This window comes from Electrophorus electricus, chromosome 8, assembly GCF_013358815.1.
Source record: "Electrophorus electricus isolate fEleEle1 chromosome 8, fEleEle1.pri, whole genome shotgun sequence".
NCBI classification, from domain to species: Eukaryota; Metazoa; Chordata; class Actinopteri; order Gymnotiformes; family Gymnotidae; genus Electrophorus; species Electrophorus electricus.
The window spans coordinates 13,438,328-13,451,982 of record NC_049542.1 but is presented as its reverse complement, the minus strand read 5'-3'; the positions used below and the strand labels follow the sequence as shown (position 1 = coordinate 13,451,982).

The window sequence follows — 13,655 nt, the reverse complement described above, 5'->3', positions numbered from 1 at the left end:
GCATTGTTCTCGTAGAAACATGTCTTTAACCGTTAACGCGTCATAAAAATTGAACTCTATAAAGAGTATTTAAATGTTTTATACCTAGTATAGTGTAGTTGTTATAAATGTATTTTTTCTTAATAAAACAAATTACATATAAACATCATTGGCCTAACTCAAATTGGCTAATTTAACGCCTAACGTTTCGTAAACGTCTTTCAAGATATTTGGTTCCTTGAATACGAATAAAAATACCTTTACGAGATTTATTGTACTCTTCCATACCAAAGCTAATGTATACGGCATGTATTAATAACAATATTCGTTGTTGTTGTTGTTGTTGTTGAACTTTTTGTTGTTTTGTAGGCTAATAAAACATTCTCAGTCCTTCTCACATAAACCTAACAAAAACAAACAATCAAACAAACTAAAAACAAAAAAACAAAAAAAACAGTTGTACCCGCTAATGCTTTTCAGAATGCACTACCAAACACTAATTGTAAACAGGTTTGGTTCCTTGTGTAAGAGAGCGGCGGCCCCTGCTGGCCTTAGAAAGACATTGCATATAATGGTAGCTAAGTGACTTCAGAGCGAAAGTAGGTCAAGGTGCAGTTAAACCTAATGTTCTGCAAGGGTCTTGTGGTTTATTGAAGAAAGAATGAACATGTAACAATTATATGAAAATGATGATTATTCTGAAGGAATATAACATCACTTATAGGTCGTGATCACATTTGAACATTGCTCAAAGAGAAATTCTAAGTGTTGTGAAATGTAGAGTGAGATATTTAAAAATCAAGTGCTTCGTGTAATTGAAGGAGTGATTATTGTATTAATAACTGCTGATCTGTCATATACGCATAGATTTATTGTAATACCTAGTGTGGAAGCTTTTGTGCAATTGTGTATAAAAATGTTCCTGTTTTTTTCCACATGTTGAAAAGTGGCTAGTGACTGTTTTGACTTGACATGTTGGTGTCTGACTTTTGCACGGTGATGTAAGTCGTCTTGTGATAGCTGGAATAAGTACTCAGAATGTCCCACTTCTCACCATGTACTTAATGAGCGGCCCTGCTTATAGTCAGCTCCGCAGGTTTGTGTCCAGCTCTATAGATGGGGACAATTAAATCTCTTAGTGGTTGCTGCTCAGTGTGCCGGAATAAACATTATTTCTATACATACTTTAGTCACCTATGCTACACCAAGTACATGGATTTTTTTTTCTTCTCATGTTTCATTTTTGTATTTTATGTTCTGTCATGTGTGATTTTACATCACTCGCTTTTGTTTGTATTTTGAAAGAAAAATGTAGTTCCTTCGCCCAATTAATAATTTTAAATAATTCAGGTAAAGTGACATTTCTTAGCCACATCAGTCTCCTCGGGACACAAAGATTAAGTTACACGTATGTGTCACTGGGGACAGACATGTTTCCTTTTGTAGCCTATGTTGCGTAGACTTCGAGCAAAGATTTTTGAGTGGAGGAAAAAATCGAAGTTCCTTTTACTAATGGGACATTTTGAGTTTATTCCCATCCATCCCTTCGAACTGCTTAGAAATTGCTGAAAGCGCTGCTGCTTTAGGCTACAGATAATATTTTCCTGGAATAAAGTATATAATAAATTAGACATTCCCAGCTAGGTTTCAATGAGTTAACGCGTGCCTCCGCATTCGTGTTTTTATGGCGAATAAAATGGGCATGATTGTTGTCTTCTTCGGTCATATTACCTCCGAATCAGTAAAGACGAGTTACGCTGCACACAGAGTAGTAACTAACAATGAAAACACCGAGGTCTGGTCCTCGGTATTTTCCGATTTTTTTTTTCCTTGAAAGTTGTAACAGCGCTGTTCTGATGGGCTAATGTTTTGACGGAGTGTAGCCTACGTTGCATAAAAGCTTGCTGCGCAAGACTGCTCAGTCAACAGACACGAGTGGTTCTCAGCTGACCTCAGAGCTGATGATGGATTTGTGTGTTAGACTTAGTTTCTCAAGAAGAAACAGCGTATTCAGTCATCTTAACGTGGCGTTAATTCCCTTAAACATAAATGTGTGGTTTGTGTTGATAATCCTATTAATTAACAAGCTTTAGCAACCCCTTACATTTCAAAATGATTGTTTTTAAGGTTGTTTTTTTAGACCTGACGACAATGCGCAGAGAAACAGAGAGACATAGAGACTCAGAAATAAATAACACTGGTATAAGCTTGTTGGTATAAACTAAAATAAGAATATTTACAAGTTATCCATTTCGAAGCTATATATTTCATGTATAAGGTTCCGTTTTTGCTTTCAGCTATACTATTTTAGTAAATAAATAGCTTAAATTAATAACTAAAGTTAAATAAGTAATTAACGAATAATTTCCTAAATGAAATCAGACTAACTTGAGCCAAAGTCGTTTTTGTAAAAACAATCACAGTTTATTGATACACAGTGTTCCAAGTTTAAAAGTTGGAGGAAGAGTGGTTTAAATAATTGAATGTAGGTTATCGTTATTATAGTGAACACCAGGAAACAACGAAGTATTGAAAAACATCAAGGAAATCAGAACGCAGTACCAGGCCTACACGTGTTTTATTACTTTATGTGAAGTAATTTGCATTTCTACAGTAAGCACCACTATAATTCTGATCCTGGTTACGACGCTGGTTGCTAACATTACCCTGTAGCTCCCAAAATCACCGCGCTTGGTGAGAAAAGTGAGGGGCACTAAGATACAAGAAGGAATTTGAAAATAAAATAAAATAGGCTGCATTTAGTGAACTATATAACTATGACTTTGGGAAATTTAAGGAGAATTTGAAATTCTTGAGCATGATTATACTGAATGAGCTAGAGTTTTCTCATAAACGAGATGAAACAGTGAATCAGTGAGGTCAGAACACTTCCACAATAAATCAGACGCTGGGGAAAAGTAGCAATAACAGAGGCATTGTTTTGACCGTTATTCTGTAGCCGAAATAGTCTGTTATTACTGCTGTTGCTGCTGATGTTACTTTACAGAACATTTTTCTTGTTACAAATTTTTAAAGGGTTGTTTTGTTGTTAGCTAGCTAATATTAGACTTTTTTTTTTTCAAAATAAACAATCACACAAATTACTATCCTATGCCACTCTAAAGTTTTGTTATATTCTGGTGATTTGTGACCAGAAATTATCCACGTAGTCCAGATCACCAGTTAAAAGAGTTCTTCCATCTCATGATATTCAGGTGATCGATTTGCCCAATAACATTTAACACCAGGAATGACATTGCAAATCCTTGTTCTGTATATATATTTGAGCGAAGGTTTGAGTAATTTGTAGTCTATAGCTTAAACTATTTAATTGGTGGATTAAAATAGCCCGGTATTAAATGACTGGTGAAATTAATACCCTTTTGTTTTTCAACCTTAGTTGAAATATATTTTCGTTTTCGCCTTATATTTGAGTATGCCTATTTAAAGCACCCCGTTTTTCAAAGAGGCAAAATATTACAGTTTTGTTCATTAAAGAACATATGTTTCAAGATTATTACCAAATAGAAAAACAAGGCAGCATGCTGTATTGGAAATACAATTTCCTTGTGTAATGCAAAGAAAACACGCAAATATGTTAATTAATACTACAAGCTAAACGGGTCAAATAGGGAAGGGGTGAGTCAGCCCTTATGAGTCGCGCGGGACTGCGCGAGCCCGTTGACTCTAATTGGGAGTCAGACGCATCTTGTTATAGAAACGTCACATGGACGTGTGCAAAACATTTCATTATTAAATTATGGTTCTGGCATGAATCTTACTGAAGGGATATTTACTTTATAGTCGTGGCACCGAGGACGTTAGACGTTGAGGGCAAATAATTTGTCGCACCTTTTTTCTTTTGTGTTATATTTTTTAGACAATATGGTGCGTTTGGAAGGTATTTTTGTGCTGGTTTGTGCAATTTTAGTTGCCAGGGTGGACTGCAAGAAAAGTAAGTATAATTAATTTAGGTGTTTTTAAAATAATGCATACAGAATAAACCTCTACGATAGCTAAAAAAAAAATCTTACATTGACGGCACACAGGTACATGTACCGGGACACCACAGCAGGAAGGAATGGGCTGTACGTTTATAAACCAACTAAAGAAACACTGAAACGTAATTATTTTAATAATCAACACTAATGTCAGGTTAGCCTAAAAGGGTAATACTGTGAAATAATTGATTATTTACGACTATCTGTGTCGTATTATATTCAAATAGGGTTTGTAAGGCTCAGAAATTTCAATGTTATGTGAAAATACTGTGCTGGTGTGTTCCAAAATTACATCTCATGTTACGAATAATGATGCTTTTTTTCAGCATTTGATTTTTAATTAATCTAGTTCAAAATATTTTAGAGAGCGACCAATATATCCCAATATATTGTTCTTGTTTCACATCGACGTATACGGCTTTATTTAACACAGTCTTTCATTATTTTCTTTAAATTAACATCTGTGTAGGTTTTGGTATCCCAATAATAATAATAATAATAATAATAATAATAATAATAATAATAATAATAATAATAATAATAATAAGTTAAACGTATATAGCGTATTTCATAAACCCTAATACGCTTTATATTTCAGAAAAGAAAAATGTTTGCCGGTGACCCTCGAGGGCTGTTTCCAGGAGCGTTAAGCCTAAAATTTCAGTGCCTTGCAGTTCCAAGAATAAATGGTTATTTAGGATTAGACATGTTATGGGTCTGGTCTCTCTTGTGATTAACAAGCTACTTTACGATGGAGCTACAACAGTAATTGTTGCTCTTGTTTTCAGAAAACCGTAAACGTTAATATAACATAAAAGATCATAAAACATCCGACTAACAAATTATCTGTGACTCCGTCACAAGCGTGAAGACACTTATATTGGGTTATTTAACGAATGAACATAATTAATGTATACCGTTAAAATTAAGCACTGAAAATTATCTGGACAACTGGACAACAAGATGATTTTTTTTCTTAAGAAGCGCATAAGCTATACATGTATCGGCTAAGATAGGTTATAACATCTCTATATAAAAACAATAAATACAATCTTTTCCCTTTCATCTTGGTTGTATTAAACCATGGTTCACTAAAAAATTGCTTGTGAAGTGCCAAAAAGCCAGTCAGTCAGTCAGAGAGCAGCCTGTAGTAGTGTCACACACACATCAGGAATGGCCTGAGGTGCTCCCCTCCTGTTTCACCCAGTTTTTAACAGCAACCCAATTACCGGCCATTCCAAAGGTACACAATTATTTTAAACTCTACCCCTAGTAATGAAAAGTAGTAATAGTTTTTATTTTCATACACACAAATGCACCGAGAACACTACACATTCTATTCAAAATCAAAACACAAATTAAAATTCATTAAATGTGTTATTACTTTACAGAAAGTGAAGAAAAGGGAATATTAGGCTGTTCAAAAATAGCAGTGTCTGCATTTCTCTTTACAAACTCACACGTTTACTGTATAAACTGAAAAATGCTTAGTTATTGAGCTGTCCTGTGAATCACTAAACTAATATTTAGTTGTATAACCACTGTTTCTGAGAACTGCTTCACATCTTTGTTGCATGGACCAACTTCTGGCCCCTGTGAGCAGGTATTCCAAGCCCAGGACAACTGGACCACATTCCACAATTCCTCTGCATTTCTTGGTTTTGCCAAGCATTTTTGATGTCATCCCACAAGTTTTCTATTGTCCTAAGGTGCGGCGATTGGGCTGACCACACCACACTTCTTCATTTGGAACCAAGATATTGCACGGTTACTGGTGTGTTTTGGGTGATTGTCTTGTTGAAACACCCATTTGAAGGGCATTTTGTCTTCGGCACGATTCAGCATGATCTCTTCAAGTATTATGATGCATTCAAACTGATCCATGATCCCTGGTCTGCAATAAATAAGCCTGACATCATAGTATGAGAAACACCTGCGTTTTATGATGCTTGTGCCACACTGTCTTCACAGTGTACTGTGGCTTGAATTCAGTATTTGTGGGTCATCTGACAAACTGTCTGCTGCCCCTAGACCCAAAATGAACAATCTTGCTTTCATCAGTCCCCAAAATGTTGCACCATTTCTCTTTAGGTCAGTCGATGTGTTCTTTGTCAAATTGTAAACTCTTCAGCACATGTCGTTTTTGCAGCAATGAGACTTTGCGGGGGCTTCTTGCTGATAGCTTGGCTTCATATAGGCATCTTCTAATTGTTACACTACTCACAGGTAACTTTCGACCTTTGATCTCCCTGGAGCTGAGTCTCTATTCTTCAATCCATTCGAATGGGAGTTTACCGTTTTTCATCCACGTCTTTCTGGTTTTGGTTGCCATTTTAAAGCATTTGAGATCATTTTAGCTGAGCAGCCTATTATTTTCTGCATTTCTTTATATGTTTTCCCCTCTCCAATAAACTTTTTAATCAAAGTACACTGTTCTTCGGAACAATGTCTGTAACGGCCCGTTTTACTCAGTTTTTTAGAGAGAAATGCACTATAACCAGTATGCACAACATCTACTGCTTTTGTCCTATAATAGGGGCCACCTGTTTGACACTAATTGAACTTCACACTGGTTTTATTTTGAACATGCCCATTTTAGTTAATTATTCAGTTGCACAGAATCAGTAGCATACATGTCATGACTGCTGGGTCTGTTGGTTTTTTATTACTCTACCACAACCTACTAGTACATTTTTTGCCATGTAGAAATATAATTTCTACCAAAAACAGTGACTGATCTAGTTAGTGATGTTGGACTGCTATTTTTTTTAACACAACTGTAGATATATATCTAAAAATTATTTTTAGATACAAACATAGGACATTCCAAGGAATATCAAAACAAAGTTTACGACACGTTTGGGAAACCCATCCCAGTAGTGTAATAAAACTATTAAATCTTAAAATCTTGTTGGTGGTATTATGTAACAGGTTACCATTTGACTATTAAAGCTTAAAAGCTTTGCCTTCCATATGCTATCATTGCACTCATCACTCTCTTTGTAAAAACATGCAGCATTTGGAGATATGTTTCGTCACAAGCAAAAGGATCCTTTTCCATTCCTGATTTCCGGGTGGGACCAGGACACCAATCCGTGGGACGAATTGCTGTATCCCCCGTTCAAACAAGAGACCAAGCATAGATACGGTACGTTTTATAGAAATTCAGAACTACGAAATCTAGATTCATTGAGCATATTTCCAAGCACACTACCTCCATAGGTTTGCGTATATGAAGCTTCTCGCTTTACCTCTTCTCTCAGGTAAGCCTCACGTGCGCCTCACGAGCAACAGCCCCGCAATGAATGGCTCGTGCTTGACGTTTACAGCCAAGCTAGAATTTCCTAGGTGCCAAAAAAAGGACTCCAGTGGCAACCTTGTGTATGACGAGTACTGTGTAAACGGTAAGTGGAGACCTTGGGAGCTTCTTACATAACAAACATTTATATTTATATTTAGAACCTGCTTTCATCTAGTGTATTGCTCATTACAGTTGTATTTAAATGTTAAAACTAAGTTTTGTTTGCTGATTTGGTTAGATCATAGTTCAGGTGCTAAATGCAAACTTTAAATGAGAGGAATTTGTTAGATATACTAAAAAGGGTAGTTAATTCTTCAAGTCCTAAATGTAATTGCATCTTTCTTTTGTGAGATCAGCAGATGGGCAGTTGCTTTCTGGATACGTGTATAACTGGATGTCCTGGCTGGATGATTATGGGTTTGGAAGGTGTACAGATTTGAAGCGCTGCAATGTATTCCCTGATGGAAAGCCATTTCCCCAGCACAGTGACTGGAGGCGCAGAGATTATGTCTATGTATGGCACACTATGGGTAAGCACACAGATAGAGATGTGTTGCCCTTATGGTCTGTCTGCACAATATAACATCATCTGTGCTTCGTTCTGTCCACTTGTTTCTCAGGTCAATATTTTGAGACATGTGATGGCTCTTCCTCTAGTCTGACACTCAGCACCACTAACTGGGCATTTGGAGCTGGGGTGATGGAGGTTATGGTGTACCACAAGAGTGAATGGAGAAAGTATTTCCCCTTCTCCACTGACAGCACAGTGTTCATCATCACAGGTGGGTGTGTCCAAGCACACAGCCACACTCTCAAAGTAAGACAAACACAATTACAGAGCAATGCATTCTGGGGCTCACCCACATAAAGAAATGAGAACAGAGATGATGAAGACTTTAGACCTGTTTTGTCTTTTCTACATTCATTAACAATTGAGTGGTATATCAGTGGTTAAGGTCCTTCAGTAGTACTCAGAAAATTGTCAGTTCAAGCCCCACCACTGCCACTATTGAGCCCATGAGCAAGGCCCTTTGTGTCCAATTGTATTCAGTAATAATTTTGGATAAAAGTGTCAACTAAATTGCATAAATGTAAACTGGTACTTGTTTCCTACTACAAGCTGGTGTGGCATTGATTCTGATTAATCTGGACCTATGTTCCTAAAAATGTTAATTTCTTTCTTCTCATCACAGCCATCCTGTTTCAAATCTAGCAGAGCATCAGTTATGTGCCCCAGCCACTGAAGTCACATGGGGTAGCTTAGATTCAAACTTAAATCCCCTCATGAAAACTAAACAATGCATTATTTCTGTTCACACACAGATCACATCCCATTGTTTGTGAATATTTCCCAGAAGGAAGCAGAGAACATCACTGAGAAAAATGTTTTTATAAAGGGATATGACATCATCTTTAAAGTTCAGATTCACGATCCCAGCAGCTACCTGAGGACAGCAGACACAGTTGATTTTATTTGGACTTTTGGGGATGGAAACCAGCTGGTCACACATAGTAACATAGCAACCCATGCCTATGGGACACTTGGCAACATCACAGTGAAGCTGATCGTGAAGGCAGCTTTCCGCACCAAATGTCCTCCACCAACTCCTCCACCCACACATTTTAGTCTACCGTATACAGGTAAAGAAGACATTCACAAATGCACATGCACACACACATGCACACACACAGAGATGCATACACATGCACATGCACATGCATACACATACACTTGCATGCACCTGTACAATTCCCCATGCCAGTATGGTGGGGAAGTGATAAATCCACATCCCTGGCCATATCAGTTTGATTGTACATGGTGTCCAAAATAATTTCATATAGACCATCTGGGGCAAGTGATAAAAGAATGCACTTCCTTTGTCAAAACAGTGACCACACCCCCACTAAGTACTCCTTTAGCCAGTCCCAAAGAAGAGACCACTGAGGGTGAGGTGCACCTCATGCACATGTTTATTCATCAATGTGAAAAACTTGAAATATCAAGTGTTTAACAGGGATGTTTTTCCCTTTCACCTTATAGTTATCACCTCTCCATCTCCCTCTACTGAGCTCTCCCCTACATATCCAGAGATGACTACTAACATGACTCTGAATGGGACTATGACCACTGACTCAGGGGTCGGCTCCTCCAACATGGTGCAACACATACACATCACAGAATCTGAGTGTTTCTGCGACATGTATGGAACCTTTGAAGACCAGATTGTCATAATTGGTAAATATCTTAACACAAGCCCACACTTGCATGACATTGTTTACTGTTCCCATGGTGCTGTGCAGTAACTAAATGTTGTTGCAGTTTCAGCATGGTACAGCTTTTTCATTGTTTTCTTTGGGTTACTTTTGGGGTGCAGGCAACACCTTTGTGCAACACCCTTGTGCTGAAATCCCTGAAACAGTTTAAGAATAACTAAAAACTAAATATTCATATTTAGGTGAGGGAGTATAACTTCTATTTGTGATTATGTATTTCTCTGTGGTGTTCTGTTGCATGTTGTCATAGAAGCCCCTTCTTCTTTTCACCACATGCTGCCAAATCAAATTGTGGAAGTGTCTGCTGTGAAGGTGACGAACGCTACTGTGAACATTGTAGTTACATGTTTAGACAGGTAGGAAGCCCACACTTACTAAAATGATCAAAGACAAATAATATAAATGTTTGCTGATGTCTAATGCTTGCAAAAAGAGTTCTTCACTACAGTATTCACTTTAAACTCTTGACAGGATAAATTGCCATATTTAGAAGTTTGTGTATAATTGAACCTCCTCTCCCTGACTATAATAACATAGCTGTTCCTATCTACCTGGGCCAGTCTCCTTTCTTCAGTATGTACCACTATGGCTGACTCTACCTGTCGCCAGGTGATGAGCATCATGTGTGATGATGTGAATTCACCTGATGAAGGTTGCCACGTTAGCCTGAAATGCACGTTCCATGAGCCAGGAACCTACTGTGTCAACATCACTTTGGGGTTGCCTGGTGGATTGGCATTCACTACCACTACTGTAACTATTGGCAACATCTCTGGCAATGGTAAGTCAAGGGATTTAGACCAGCTCCTTGGCTTTAGTCCAGTTTTAATTATGGTCAACTGAAAAATGTTATAGAGGCTAGAGGCAATGAAGGTCATTCGGTTCAACTGATACAAAACATTCTCTTATTCATTCTGTTCAGAAACATGAATCTAGCTACATTAATCCGTCTTAGGTTAGATGAAGCACTTCACTGATCTTCACTGATCTGAAGTGAGAGGAATAAGGAACAGAAATTTTCAGACAGAAATTTAGGCTTGTTTTGTGGTAAACCTGCACTCTCAAATAATCTCATCTCTGCATTAGGTTCAACTAGACTGGCTATGACAATGCTGGCTTGTGGTGCTGTGCTACTTGTCATCTTTGCCTTCATCACATTCTTTGTATACAAGTACGTACTAAGTGCAGAAACAGCCATACCATTAAAACCACATGCCTAAATAGTGTTAGCTCTCTTTCTTGCCACCAAAAGTGGCATCTTGCACCAAGACATTAGCAGCAGATCTTTAAGTCCTGAAAGTTGAGGTAGGGCCTCTATGGATCAGACTTGTTTTTTCCATTACAGCCCAGAGAAGCGCTATCAGATTGAGATTTTCTGAATATGGAAGACAAATCAACACTTTAACTCTTTGTCATGTTCCTCAAACCATTTCTGAAGAACTTTTGAAGTGTGGCAGGGCACATTATCCTGCTGAAAGAGTCCACTATCCTTAGGGAATACCGTTACCATAAAGGAGTGTACTAGGTCTGAAGAAATCTTTAGGCAGGTGGCACATGTAAAAGTAACATCCAGGTTTCCAGCAGAATATTGCCCATCGCTGTTGGCTTGCCTTATTCCCATAGTGTACCCTGGTAACATGTCTTCTCCAGGAAAGTGACACATATACACACATTAGGCCACAGGATGTAAAACAAGGCCACCTCCTTCCATTGCTCCATCATGCAGTTCTTATGCAATTGTGCCCATTGTAAAGGCTTTGGTCAGTGGGCAAGGTCAACATGGACACTCTGACTAGCTTGCAGCCCTGCGCTCAATAAGGTGCAGTGCACTTTGAGTTCTGACACCATTCATACACCAATGCTCATTTGTAACCCTGTTACTGGTTCATTGGTTGGACCACTTTTCATAGGTATCAACCACTACATAATGGGTATTATAACTACTTTTGATAGGTATTAACTACTGCATATTGGGAACACCCCACAATACCTGCCATTTTGGAGATGCTCTGACCAAGTCTAACCATCATGCTTTTATTGTAACAGAAATGTAGAAGAGATCCCATGTTTATTTTTAGCCATTTCAAACTCAGTATAGCGTAGGACTTCAATCCCCAGTGTTTCCTGGTATAAATCTGCTGGGGCTGAAAATGTTTGCAGGTGTAATTGCATTTTTCTCCTTGGCTCCCCTTCTGCTGCCCTCACAGACGCTACAAGGTTTATCGTCTGGCAAGGCGCCCTAGGCTGGAAGACACCAATGGAGACGACCTGGTCAGGAGTCCCCTGAGTAGGCTCAGGGTGCTGCTGTTCCCAGTCAATGAGGAACAAAGCCATCTGTTGACTAACAGACACTTGTGAACTTAATATATTACCTGAAGACCACTTTGTGGATTCTTGAAGTTTTCTACATGTATTCTAGCATTCTCAAAACAGCAAAACGCACTATCAATAATTTGGAAATATGTAAATGCAGTATTTTCAAAGCAAAACTTTCCCCAAAACTAGAGGTAGATTTAACTTTTAAACTGTAATATGAATGCTAGTCTGAAGCAATGAAGGTTACAATATTGCTTTCAGCAGATCTTTGTCATGTTTTGAAGGGCTCTATATTCGTCTAAACATTTCCTACCAAGCTTTTTTCTTGATTTAATGTAATTAACAGTTCTAAATATATTAACCTCCAAGTGAAAATGGCCAAAACAATTTTGGAAACTTTTTGTATGCATGTTATTTTATAAAGGTCTCCCGCAATCTAGTTTCAATTATAAATTTAAATGTGACCAAGACACAGAGAAATTATCCTAATAAAACATGTACACTAGTGCTTACTCTTAAGTATGTGGATATCATTTTTGATAGACAGGATTTGAAATCACTCAAGCTGACATGCAATTTGGTTGTAAGGTGAGCATATTTCACTAATAATAAAAAAACGTATTTAAGCATCTGTCCAACTGAATAACTTACATTTCCAGAGATCCTATATTAAAACAGAATCCTTATATTTATTTCACAAATGACAAAAACTACAGATCAGAATGGCATGGTTAAGATATTCTCAACACCATTTTATTCTCAACCCATGAGGGCTAGAACTGAACATGTCTCACTGTCTCAATTTCTGTCTCACTGACAGTACAGAAGTGGGCATTTTCATGTGTAGACCCATTGTACATATTTGCAAGATTTTGTTTTCATGTTGTACAAACCAAAAATAACTAAGCCACATTTTAATATTGCAAATCTTTAATACAGTATACAAATATAATTAAGATAGCATTAAGGATATTAAAGTTAGTAAATAAAAAGTCAAAAAATGGTTTCTAGGAGCCAACTTGACAATTTAATTCATTTTTTCCAGGGGCATGTGACAAGCAGAGGGGTTGGAGAAAGACACACCAACACGGTCGGAGGGGTTGTTGTGCTTCATGCTGAAATCAGATCACTTTCCTGAAATTCTACATCACATTCCCACTGCAACATGACTCACCACACAACAGCCAAGATACTGGGTCAGATCACAGTCAAAAAAACAAACAAACAAAATCATCCTTTTAGAAAAATAGTCAGGGAGGGAAAAAATTACTTATCATTCTAATTCATAGTTCATAAATCAGAAAGAAGGCAGGCCTGGGAAAAAAAAATTAATCAGATTCCTAATAGCCATCTTTCCATATATCTATGCATGAAAAACACAGAAGCCACAAACCACCAAAACGCAAGAAAAAAAAGCAATAAAGTTGAGATTTTTAATCAGCCATCAGAGGACAATGCAGGCAAAACAAAAACCTTAGGGAAAAAAACAAAACAAAAACCCCTCACTTTTTCAAATCAACGCATACATGATTTTTTTTTTTTTTTATATCTTATTTTCTTCTGTATGGAAAGTAGCTGAGTTCTGAGGCAAAATTCTAACAAACAGCAATACTCCTCTAATTTAAACGTGCAAGAGGTAGATCAAAAATGGCAGAGGGGAAAAAACCAAAAACAAAAATCACTTGTGCGGCTCCCTTCAGCGCAAGGCGCCATGCACAGACCCGATGCAGAAACCAAGCGCTCGGGATTGGAGGTACAGCTGTGCACACTAGGATTGCAGAGGG

General features: G+C 37.6%; 1 protein-coding gene across 1 annotated transcript; it reads left to right on the top strand.

The window, feature by feature from the left end:
* The first annotated feature begins 3,826 nt into the window (after nt 1–3,826).
* gpnmb (glycoprotein (transmembrane) nmb) lies at nt 3,827–12,342 on the top strand. The gene is made up of 12 exons (XM_027030113.2): nt 3,827–3,934; nt 6,997–7,128; nt 7,244–7,384; nt 7,638–7,811; nt 7,902–8,063; nt 8,605–8,922; nt 9,172–9,228; nt 9,323–9,517; nt 9,806–9,911; nt 10,116–10,336; nt 10,642–10,726; nt 11,763–12,342. The coding sequence occupies exons 1-12, from the start codon at nt 3,865–3,867 to the stop codon at nt 11,911–11,913; spliced, it is 1,812 nt and encodes a 603-aa protein (XP_026885914.2). The 5' UTR covers nt 3,827–3,864; the 3' UTR covers nt 11,914–12,342.
* Nucleotides 12,343–13,655: the final 1,313 nt, after the last annotated feature.